Source organism: Zootoca vivipara, chromosome 11 (genome assembly GCF_965207765.1).
Source record: "Zootoca vivipara chromosome 11, rZooViv2.hap1.1, whole genome shotgun sequence".
NCBI classification, from domain to species: domain Eukaryota; kingdom Metazoa; phylum Chordata; class Lepidosauria; order Squamata; family Lacertidae; genus Zootoca; species Zootoca vivipara.
The window spans coordinates 55,105,273-55,117,886 of NC_142594.1; the positions used below are offsets into that span (position 1 = coordinate 55,105,273).

The window sequence follows — 12,614 nt, forward strand, 5'->3', positions numbered from 1 at the left end:
CCCCTTTTCAAGGGAGCTTGCTTCTGAGTAGGCTTGCCTAGGCCTGTCCTGAGAGTCGGGCCCCATTGAGCTTGGTAAGGTTTACTTAGGAGTAGGCAGATTGTGCCGTGAGTGGCACACACACCCTTGCCTTTGGAAAGCAGCCATTGCTCTAATTTATTAACACCTCTTAATATCTGCGGCATCTTCAAAGAGATTTAGCACAGAGAATCCTAAATTGAGCAGCAGAGAGACAAATTCGGCTCCTGATGTTTTTGGCTTTCTTACACGCATAGAATTGCAGAGTTGGAAGGGACCCTAATGGTCATCTAGACCAACCCCCTGCAATGCAGGAATCTTTTGCCCAGTGCTTTTTCCCTAAAAAATGTTTAGGGCAGGCATATCCAAACTCGGCCCTCCAGATGTTTTGGGACTACAATTCCCATCATCCCTGACCACTGGTCCTGTTAGCTAGGGATGATGGGAGTTGTAGTCCCAAAAACAGCTGGAGGGCCGAGTTTGGGGATGCCTGGTTTAGGGGTACTCTCATTTTTTTACTCATACTGAAATACTGCCCCTCAATGAGGCCAAACTTAGATTCACAAAATGTTTTGGGGTATGCGTACCCCCAGAAAAAAAGCACTGCTTTTGCCCAACGTGGGGTTCAAACCCACAACCCTGAGATCAAGAGCGCTTTACATTAACCCAGTAATGCCTTCACTGCTGCTCCTATTGCCTCACACAGCGGCAAACACATTTCTACGTTAATAAATTTAAATGAAATCCTCCTAGGGGCCACCACAGGAAAGGCCTTACTCCTAATAGATGGACAGGGAACCCATATCAGTCCGAGGGCCGCATTTTCTCCTGGGGTCCAGAGGTAAAACTGGAAACGGCAACAAATGTGCTTATGGTACCTTTGTACATTAGGCTGGTTTCTCCGCACATCTCTGTTTCCTTCGTCCAGGTACACAAGAGGTGCTATCAGAGTTCAAGGACATACCCAGACAAGGAAAAACACCCAAGGAGGTTGTGCGAAGCAGAACTGCCAAGGGAGGTAGCCTGGAGAGAGAGTCCCCGGGGCCAGAGAGATAGTTATGGAGGGCCACATTTGTGGGGGGGGGGGACCCCAAACCTGAGGTTCCTCACCTCTGCAGTAGATGGAAGCATAGGAATCTCTCTTAAAAGGCATCAAAGAAGTTGGTCCATCTAGGGCTGTCCAGCTGTCCTTTGTCAACAACAAATTGTCGCTGTTTTTTGCGTTGAATATATGCTTTATGGTAATTTATGGACCTAATTTATGGACCTGCATGTAGGTTTTATTTTATTTGTTTTTATCTTATATTTTGGAAATGTACATCCAGCTTTTTTCCCTTTAATTTTTTTGGGTGGGCCCAAGAGAGTGGGGCCCCAAGCTATAGCTTGTTTAGCTTATATGCAAATCGAGCATTGCTGCTTTCACACACAAATTGATGGAGCCTCCCATTTACAGGCAGTCTACCTGCACCCCTGGGGACGCAGGTGGCGCTGTGGTCTAGACCACAGAGCCTAGGACTTGCCGATCGGAAGGTCGGCGGTTCGAATCCCTGTGACAGGGTGAGCTCCCGTTGTTCGGTCCCAGCTCCTGCCCACCTAGCAGTTTGAAAGCACGTCAAAGTGCAAGTAGATAAATAGGGACCGCTCCGGCGGGAAGGTAAACGGCGTTTCCGTGCGCTGCTCTGGTTCGCCAGAAGCGGCTTAGTCATGCTGGTCAGTCACATGACCCAGAAGCTGTCTGCGGCTCCCTTGGCCTATAGAGCGAGATGAGCGCCGCAACCCCAGAGCCGCCTGCGACTGGACCTAACGTGTCCAGAGGAGGGCAACCAAAATGGTCAAAGGCCTGAAAACGATGCCTTATGAGGAACGGCTTAGGGAGCTGGGCATGTTTAGCCTGGAGAAGAGAAGGTTAAGGGGTGATATGATAGCCATGTTCAAATATATAAAAGGATGTCATATAGAGGAGGGAGAAAGGTTGTTTTATGCTGCTCCAGAGAAGCGGACACGGAGCAATGGATTCAAACTACAAGAAAGAAGATTCCACCTAAACATTAGGAAGAACTTCCTGACAGTAAGAGCTGTTCGGCAGTGGAATTTGCTACCAAGGAGTGTGGTGGAGTCTCCTTCTTTGGAGGTCTTTAAGCAGAGGCTTGACAGGCATATGTCAAGAATGCTTTGATGGTGTTTCCTGCTTGGCAGGGGGTTGGACTGGATGGCCCTTGTGGTCTCTTCCAACTCTATGATTCTATAAAAAAAAATCCTTCAGTAGCACCTTAAAGACCAACTAAGTTTTTATTTTGGTATGAGCTTTCGTGTGCATGCACACTTCTTCAGATATTAGTCTTTAAGGTGCTACTGAAGGAATTTTTTATTTTGCTTTGACTCAGACCAACACGGCTACCTACCTGTAACTAGATCTATGATTCTAATGGTCAGGGGTACCTTTACCTTTACGTTTAACCTGGACCCCTAGGTTGTTGAAGGATGCTTGACTAGAAGGGCAATTGCCCTGATCCTGAAGTGCTCTCCTTATGTCCTTATGTTTCCTGCGGTTTTTTTTTTATTTTTGGGGGGGGGGGCGGGGAGGTGGGAGAGAAAGACCGAGGAAGAGAGAGGCAGGAGGGAGCAGAGAGGGAGGAGAAGGAGGCGAGGCTAGGCGCACCCACCTCTGGGAGGAGATAGGCGAGCCAGCCGCCAGGGAGCGCGTGGTGGAGAAGAGGCGCGGCAAGCCAGGCGCGTCCCCGGCCGTTGCAGCAACTGCTCCTTCGCGGAGCTTGCAAGGAGGAGGCGGAGAAGAAGAAGAAGGAGAAGGAGGAGCAGGAGCCGGGAAAGAGGCAGGGAGGAACCCGCTCGCAGCCTCGCCAGTCCCGGGCGAGCTTTTCCACCGCATCTGGAGGGCTGCGAGTGAGATCCGGAAGGGGGGAAACTCTGCGCAACGCCCAGCGTGGGATCCAGCAAGCGACTCTGCGCCCTTTTTGTTCTCCTCCCCGCTTTCCTCTCTCCTCGGCTGCAAAACTGAAAACCTTCCTCCTCGGGGAAGAAAGAGGCTCGGCTCCTCCTGCGCCCGCCGCCGCCGCCGCCTCTGGAGCAACATCTGGAGCGACTTTCCGCCCCCCAGATGCCAAACGCAGCTCCCCTCTCGCCCTCCCCAGAGGCCGCTTCGTTTTAGCAGTTGGGTTGCGCTTTTTTTTTTACGGGGGAGAAAGAAAGAAAGAAAGAAAGAAAGAAAGAAAGAAAGAAAGAAAGAAAGAAAGAAAGAAAGAAAGAAAGAAAGAAGAGGAGAGACAGGAAGGGACAAATCTGTACTCCTCTTTGGGGAGAAAGTGTGTCCAGTTTTCCTGTGATCGCAGAGCGCTCTCTACCCAGCAGCTGTGCCAAATTTTTGGACCGCGAAAAGCGTTGGGTGGTTAGTAACTGTTCAGGAGTGGGCGGGAGGGGGCTCTGTATTTATTTATTTATTTATTACCCCCCCAAAAAAACCAACCCATTAAGGAAAGAGAGATTGTGCATTCGGATCGAAGCATTCCTAGCTTGCATTTTTTTTTTACATACACTGTATATATAATTGAGGGGTGTGCAAGATGTATTTCCAAGGAAGAGTCTCGGGTGAAATGGACGTGAAAGTGACGAGAGCCGCCTTTACCTGCCTTCTTCTTCTGCTCCAATCCCTCCCTGCAAAGGTGAGTCTTGCCTTTGTCTTCCACGCGGTTCCTGCGTTGTTGCAAGCGGGGGTTGGGCTGGATGACCTTTGGGGTTCCCTTGCCGCTTCGCAATTCTAGGATCCTGTCCTCTCCTCCTCCTCCTCCCCCGGAGCTTATTTTCCCCCCCCTCCAATTAATTCCGTGCCGTTTCGACCCGGGAGACTTGATATTTGGGGGGCGGGTGGGCGAAGATCTCTGTGCGCCTTTCGCTGCTTGGAAAACAGCCACCGCTTTGGGTTTGAAAGTTGCGCGTCGATCTCTCCAAAGGAAGGGAGACTTGTGCGCTTTCTCGGGAGTAAGTCGCGCTCATCCAGAGGATCTCAGTCTTCAAGAAAGGGCGTGGCTGGCGTGTGTCCGGACAGGGACTTGACGATGAGTTTGAATTTGGCTGATGTAGTTGGTCCGTGATTTTTTTGATATATACATATATTTTTGTGGGCGTTTGTTTAAAGTGCATGTGTTTGGAGAAATAGTTTTTAGGCGCAGCAGCCGGCTAGTTTCCCAGCACACACGCACAAACTCGGATTTATGAGACTTGTAGCTTCTTTCGGATGGCCTGAAAGAGTTCCTCTGAGCATAAATACGAGCGCGTTGCTCTCAATCTTGAGGTAGCATGCAGCAAGTGGCTCTCCTGACCCCCATAACTGGGGCTGCGTGTTTAAATGCGAGAGTACTGATCTCTCTAATCGCATAAAAATTATGTACTGCTTGATTGTTGAAAAATAATCCCAAAGCTGTTTACAAAAAAAAAGTTAAAACAAAAAAAAAAGAAAAAGCAGCAACAGTATTTTAAAGCTAAAGTATAACAATAGACTAAAAACAGATGCGGGGGGGGGGACAAATTCTGATGGGTGGTCTTCATTTCCCTAGTACTTTTCAGGTCCCCGAAACTTACTGTGCAGATTTTGTTTAAAGCTCTGCGCCATCCACAAAGTTATTTTGTATTGTTTTAGTATTATTTATTAGATTTGTATACCACCCTTCCTCAAAAGATATCACAAGATAAAAAAAAATACAAGGGCAAAGCACAACAGCCCTGCGAGGCGGGACAGGCTTCCAGCTGGCTCCGAATAAGGTCTCAGCTCTCCAGAACTGCTTGAATTCTTCAGAATTGCTGGCTTCTAAAGGACTTGTCACCAGGTGGAGGAGACACAGAGAGAGAGAGGAAACAGGCCCCCTTGCCAGCATCATTAGAGTCTTAAAAACACATCCACCAGTGAGGAGAGGGTGTTTTCCTGGGAAATTCAGACTCTCTACTTGAGATCTCAAAATATACATAGCTGCCCAGAGTGGCTGGGGAAACCCAGCCAGATGGGCGGGGTATAAATAAAAAATTATTATTATAAAATAGTTGCCCTTCAAATTACCCAGTCAGGTTTGCTTTTGGGGTGATGGAAAGTTAAAAGAGGGGCGCTTCCTTTTCACTGTCCCCGCTTTTGCATAGATGAGGTGGTTTCACCTGTATTGCATGGGGATCTGTGTTCGAGAAGCAACAGAGATTGACCTCTGGTTAAAACAGGAGGGGTGATTTTGCTATGCATTTTGCAGTTTTTATATTGTGATTTTACGTCGTGAACCACCCTGAGATCTGCGGACGAAGGGTGGTGTGCAAATTTAATGCAGAATAATAATAACAATTAATATTAATAATAATATTTTGTATGCAATGTGGCTAATGCAATTCTAGGTATGAATGCTCCCGGTGCTTTTTAGTGACAGCAAACACAAGGAAGGGTTCCTTGCAGCCTAAATTTCTACCCTTGGCAGAAGGGTCTACAGTTGCACAAAACCCTGCAGTTCTATGATTCTGGGCTGAGATTCCTGCTTCGCAGGGGGTTGGACTAGATGTCCACTGGGGGTCCCACCCAACTCTAGTTGTCTTTAAAAGTCTGGAACGGATTAATCCGCTTTGCATTACTTTCTATGGGAAAGCCTGCCTTGGTTTTGGAATGCATTGGTTTAGGAACGGACTTACCGGAACGGATTAAGTTTGAGAACCAAGGTGCCAACTGTAGCAAAGCTGGCTGAGGTTCTTTCATTAACTCCACTTGATCTCTCTGAAGATCTTCCAGCTTTCACAGGCGTGTGTGCGTGTGTTTTGGGGAGCGATGTGGCGGTGCTGCAATGCAGTTTGAAAGCATTAAGTAGCGTTAGGTTTTTAATGTACACAGAGAGCTGTTGCTAGGCCGCAGATACAAAACCTTGAATGTGTGGAGCCGAGGCTGCTGGTGTTTCTTGGAGGCTGGCTAGCTGACTCTGCTTTTGCCCAGGGCTCCATGCCTCTCTGTGATATATTCCGTAGGACTGTGGTCTTTACCTCAGGGAGTTTTCCCTTAAATGGCTTTGAAAAGATATTTGGAATTTTTGAGGGCGATGTGATCTAAATCTTCCCTCAAGCGCTTATTAAGCAGTACAAAAGACGAGGGAATGTGAATTTTAGCAAAACGTGATGGGCGGGGGGGGGGGGGAATACCCACAATTTTAAGGGAAACCAAACATTGCCTCCCATTGGTGTTAATTTACAGGCAAACACACAGCATTTAAAGCGTTAAACTGTCTTTTGCTTGTTGGGTTTGTGTCTGTAGTTTGTGAAGGAGGGTCCCCAAGAAAATCGTTTTTAAAAGGCTATTAAACTTCTAGGGAAGTAATAGTACCACTGTATTCTGCTCTGGTCAGACCTCACCTGGAGTACTGTGTCCAGTTCTGGGCACCACAGTTCAAGAAGGATACTGACAAGCTGGAACGTGTCCAGAGGAGGGCAACCAAAATGGTCAAAGGCCTGGAAACGATTCCTTATGAGGAACGGCTTAGGGAGCTGGGTATGTTTAGCCTGGAGAAGAGAAGGTTAAGGGGTGATATGATAGCCATGTTCAAATATATGAAAGGATGTCATATAGAGGAGGGAGAAAGGTTGTTTTCTGCTGCCCCAGAGAAGCGGACACGGAGCAATGGATTCAAACTACAAAAAGAAGATTTCACCTAAACATTAGGAAGAACTTCCTGACAGTAAGAGCTGTTCGGCAGTGGAATTTGCTACCAAGGAGTGTGGTGGAGTCTCCTTCTTTGGAGGTCTTTAAGCAGAAAGGCTTGACAGGCATATGTCAAGAATGCTTTGATGGTGTTTCCTGCTTGGCAGGGGGTGGGACTGGATGGCCTTTGTGGTCTCTTCCAACTCTATGATTCTATGATTCTAAACTTAGTAGGGCGCAATCGAAAGGTGAGCTCAGTTACAAAAGCCCCATTGAAGTGAATGGGGGCTACGCTAGACCAGAATAATCCCATTCATGTGAATGGGACTTGTGCCCCCAATAGTGTTTGTGACTCCAGGGCGTTAACTCCAGTAAGTACAAATCCCAAAAATTGTGGGGGTTTTCTTTATAAGTATTATTCATGTGAAAATCTGTGGTCAATCAAGGCTTGAAGAGAGAGGCGTGTCTGGGTTGTGGGGCTGACTTTTCTCAGGTCCCAGATTTTCCTTACTGCTGTTTAGATTGTAAAAAAGTGGAGTTTTGAACCTGGAACAGATGTGCAAAAATCTAGGATGCCATCTTCATCTCCAGCAATGTTCTTAAACTAGGGTAATTTCATGCCAAGAGGAACAGAATAGGTTGCGCTTATGATTTTCTGAAGTGCCAATATGTCATGGCAAGCAGTGACATCCAGTCCTCCGTCTACTCAGAAGTAAGCCCTAGTGAGTTCAATAGGGCTTTGTTGTTGTTTAGCCGTTTAGTCGTTTCCGACTCTTCGTGACCCCGTGGACCAGAGCACGCCAGGCACTCCTGTCTTGCACTGCCTCCCGCAGTTTGGTCAAACTCATGTTCGTGGCTTCGAGAACACTGTCCAACCATCTCGTCCTCTGTCGTCCCCAGTTTAAGGGCGCTGGGAATTGTAGTTCTAGTGCTCTAGGTCAACTTTGGCTGTGATTGGAGGGGGTTGGACTAGATGACCCTTGAGTTCCTTCCAACTCCTCAATTGGCTATCCCAAGAAGGTATTGAAGAGAGGCACCAGAGGCCTAATTTTTAGGGTCCGTGTAAGGCTAACACGTCCTGCGTCAGATGAAATGGGCTGCCGTCCACCATAATGAATTTATTAGCCTTTAGCATGGGACGCTTCTTCAGTTGGAGAAGTATTTTCCATGCATTGTGGGCTAAGCTCTGGCAGAATACAGTTTAAGTACACAATTGGTTCCGGAAGTCTGTACTTAACCTGAAGCGTACTTAACCTGAAGCAAACTTTCCCATTGAAATAATGGAAAGGGGATTAATCCGTTCTAGACAGGTCCGCAGAGTACCAGTAGTTAAACTGAAAGTACTCAAACCGAAGCATACTTAAACCGAGGTATGACTGTACCTGCTTTCACACGCAAAGCGTCCCCTTTTCCGCAACCAGTGTTTCAACGTTTCAAAAAAAAGAGAGGATCAGTTATGTGCCCGAGACCCCGGAGAGCAGCTGTCAGTCTGGAAGGGACCCCGAGAGTCATAGAATCATAGAGTTGGAAGAGACCAGAAGGGCCATCCAGTCCAATCCCCTGCCGAGCAGGAAACACCATCAAAGCATTCTTGACATATGCCTGTCAAGCCTCTGCTTAAAGACCTCCAAAGAAGGAGACTCCACCACACTCCTTGGCAGCAAATTCCACTGCCGAACAGCTCTTACTGTCAGGAAGTTCTTCCTAATGTTTAGGTGGAATCTTCTTTCTTGTAGTTTGAATCCATTACTCCGTGTCCGCTTCTCAGGAGCAGCAGAAAACAACCTTTCTCCCTCCTCTATATGACATCCTTTCATATATTTGAACATGGCTATCATATTACCCCCTAACCTTCTCTTCTCCAGGCTAAACATACCCAGCTCCCTAAGCCGTTCCTCATAAAGCATCGTTTCCAGGCCTTTGACCATTTGGGTTTCCCTCTTCTGGACACGTTCCAGCTTGTCAGTATCCTTCTTGAACTGTGGTGCCCAGAACTGGACACAGTATTCCAGGTGAGGTCTATACTCCTATTGATGCAGCCCAGAATTGCATTGTCATCTAGTCCAACCCCCTGCAATGCGGGAATCTTTTGCCCAGTGTGGGACTCGAACCCACAACCCTGAGGTTAAATGTCTGAAGATCTGCTGACTGAGCTATCTCACATTTTGCATAGACAGCGCTGATGGACACAGAGTCAGAACTGGGATAAAACGTATTATGAGACTGGGGTATGTCTTTTGTGGGTTTTATCACTGCTTTGGAATCTGAGGTCTGAACACGGAAACAAGCCATTTTTCCTTATCAAGATGGCCCCTCGGGGAACAAGATAACAAGATAAGGAGGAGATCCTGGAAGGGGCAATTATGTTCTTTTTCAGGCCCAAAGGGCAAGAGATAAGCAGTTCCGGTGATCCAGATTGCAATTCCTACAACTGCTTTATGCTTAAAAAACAACTGGAGTTAAGAGAGAGGCCCCACTTACAGTTTGAAATCTGTGGGCGAGACAGCCTCACTGAGGACTAGAGCAGGGGTCAGCAAACTTTTTCATCAGGGGGGGCCATTCCACTGCCCCTCAGACTATATTTTGAAAAATATAAAAATCCTGCAAGCCGGTCCCGCAGCTGCCTCCGGATCTGGAGGAAGAATGCACTCTGCACGCGCTCAGGAGCAGCACCAGCATCAGCAGCGAGCCAGGCACGGGGGCAGCAGGCACGCCAAGCCCCAGCTGAAGGCCCACAACGCGCCCGTCCCGATGCCCATGGCACGGCCCAGACCCGCCGCCCGCCCGCCTGCCAGCCTCTCCGTCCATTGCCATGCCAGGTTTACCTCAGCGCGTGGGTGGCGAGTCTTTGGATTGGCTGCAGGAACTTCCAGTCGCCGATCTGAAGCTGCGCCAGCGTCGCAGAAGTCAGTCGCCATGTGGCGAGGCACCCACAGCTTCTTTTCAAGGAAGCGCCACGCCACATTAGCTCAGCACGGGGGCTGATCGAGCGGGCGGCAGGATCCGCGGGCCGGATTTACGAGCCTGGTGGGCCGCATCCAGCCCCCGGGCCATAATTTGCTGACCCCTGGACTAGACTGTTGCGAGGGCGAGCAAACGGTGGGTTGTGCTTTGAATCATAGAATCATAGAGTTGGAAGAGACCACAAGGGCCATCCAGTCCAACCCCCTGCCAAGCAGGAAACACCATCAAAGCATTCTTGACATATGCCTGTCAAGCCTCTGCTTAAAGACCTCCAAAGAAGGAGACTCCACCACACTCCTTGGCAGCAAATTCCACTGCCGAACAGCTCTTACTGTCAGGAAGTTCTTCCTAATGTTTAGGTCAGTGTTTCTCAACCTTTTTTGGGCCAAGGCACACTTGTTCCATGAAAAAAATCACGAGGGACAACACCATTAAAAAAGTTAAAAAATTTAACTCTGTGCTGCCCTATATTGACTATATAATTATGACTGTAAGAAACACTTGCCAATTGCTGTGTTGGTTGCAATCTCCTGTAATAAGGCATCACAAGCCGCTGATTTCTCTGCCAGCACAATCCTTTGCTCAGCAAGTTTCAGGTTGAGCTCATCCAGCCAGCTTCTTTAAGTTTGTCTAAAACCACCCTCCCGTGGTGGTGGCTGTTGAGAGCTGCGCTCGCCCTGCATCGTGACCCGGCCGGCTTCCTTTCTGGCGGGTCAGTGTTGGGTATTGGCGGCCGCCAGGCACGTGACAATGCAAATCGCCCTTCTCGTCGCCGCACGTCGCGGCACACCAGCCAGCGTCTCGCGGCACACTAGTGTGCCGCGGAACAGCGGTTGAGAAACGCTGGTTTAGGTGGAATCTTCTTTCTTGAAGTTTGAATCCATTGCTCCGTGTCCGCTTCTCTGGAGCAGCAGAAAACAACCTTTCTCCCTCCTCTATATGACATCCTTTCATATATTTGAACATGGCTATCATATCACCCCTTAACCTTCTCTTCTCCAGGCTAAACATACCCAGCTCCCTAAGCCGTTCCTCATAAGGCATCGTTTCCAGGCCTTTGACCATTTTGGTTGCCCTCCTCTGGACACGTTCCAGCTTGTCAGTATCCTTCTTGAACTGTGGTGCCCAGAACTGGACACAGTACTCCAGGTGAGGTCTGACCAGAGCGGAATACAGTGGTACTATTACTTCCCTTGATCTAGATGCTATACTCCTATTGATGCAGCCCAGAATTGCATTGGCTTTTTTAGCTGCTGCATCACACTGCTGACTCATGTCAAGTTTGTAGTCCACCAAGACTCCTAGATCCTTGGATCTAGTGCTTTGCACTTTCGCAGCTGCCCCAGAGTGTGAAGTTGCAGAGCGTTGGGTTGTTCTAGGAATCGGCGGACCGGTTTTGGGAGAAGGGGTGTGACTCAATGGCAGGGTGCTTTTATATATTTATTTGAGGGAATTTATATACCACGTGATTGTATATTGTGTATATTGTGATTGTAGCAAAACCTCCAAGCTGTTGACAAGAGATACTAAAATCCTCACTAAAGTATCTGCCTCGCATGCAGAAAATCCCAGGTTCAATGCACAAGGGCATCGCCTGTGAAGGTTGGGAAAGATTCTTGGTCTGATTGATTGATTGATTGATTATTTCTTTACCACCTAATATATATATTTAAAAATATCTCTAAGTGGTGTACAGAACACTGAAGTAGCAACAGGCAACTGAAACAAAATATTACCAAAATACACAGCTACATATAAAAAATATATATTATTACAAATATACTAATATTGATCAAGCAATATCAATTCCTTTTCCTTTTGACACCACCCTCTCTCTCAGCCTCTAAGATCTCACCCAGGGTCCAAACAAACTCAATTCTCCTGCTTTTCGCGGAAAGAGGAAACACCCCTCTTCTCTCACTCTAGGGATAGCTCAGTTGATAGGCACTTAATCTCAGGGTCATGAGTTCAAGAACCACTTTGGGCAAAATAATTCCTGTATTGCAGGGGGTTAGACTAGATGACCGTTGGGATCCCTTCCAGCTCTACAGTTCTATGAAATCTATGGGCAGGTCTATGAAGCATCCATGACAGGTGGCCATCCAACCTTTGCTTAAAAACCTCCCAGGAAGGGGAGTCCACCATCTCACAACGGAGTCCGTTTCACTGTCAAACAGCTCTCACTGCCAGAAAGTTCTTCCTGAAGTTTAGTCGGAAACGCCTTTCTTGTAACGTGAAGCCATGGGTTCGAGTCCTACCCTCCAGAGCGGGAGAAACAAGCTAGTTCTCTCTCTGCAACAGCCCTTGAGATATTTGAAGATGGCTCTCATATATCTCCTCTCAGTCTCCTCTTTTGCCAGGCTAAACATACCCAGCTCCTTCCACCGTTCCTCATCAGGCTTAGTTTCCAGACCCTTCATCATCTTCATCTCTCTTCCAGCTTGTCAACATCCTTCTTCAATTGTGGTACCCAGAACTGGACGCAGTATTCCAGGTGTGTCCTGACCAAGGCAGAATAGTACTACGACTTCCCCTGACATAGAAGCTAGATTTCTGTTGGTGCAGCCTAGAATAGCATCAGCTTTTTTTGCTGCTGCATCACACTGTGGGCTCATGTTCAACTTGTGGTTCACCAAGACCCCTAGATCCTTTTCACATATACTGTCCTCTCCTCCATCTTCTTAGATCCTGGTTGCCGCAGCAACCCATCCCTGCATCTCAGCCAAGATGCTCTCAAAAGCTTTCGCTCTCCCTAAGCTTCTGGTTGGTTGACCCAATGAAAGAGATCATAACACAAGTCTTGACTCGGTGACAGCCCATCGTCCCTGGCGCACCTTCAGGAACGGCTGGGGGGAACCCCCTGGCGGCTGCTGCCAGCCAGTGTAGACAATATTGAGGTCTCTGGACCAATGGTCTGATTCTTATTCGTGCAGTTCTGAGGCTGAGGCCTGGCTCAGATTAAGCA

At 48.0% G+C, this 12,614-nt stretch overlaps 1 protein-coding gene across 1 annotated transcript in view; it reads left to right on the forward strand.

Annotated features, from left to right (window-relative positions):
- Positions 1-2,720: 2,720 nt before the first annotated feature.
- Positions 2,721-12,614, forward strand: part of LOC118091890 (tumor necrosis factor receptor superfamily member 16) — a 42,244-nt gene continuing 32,350 nt past the window's right edge. The window contains exon 1 of the mRNA XM_035129459.3: positions 2,721-3,695. Within this exon, the coding sequence (XP_034985350.3) occupies positions 3,597-3,695 (99 nt within the window). The 5' untranslated portion in view covers positions 2,721-3,596. The remainder of the gene's footprint in view (positions 3,696-12,614) is intronic.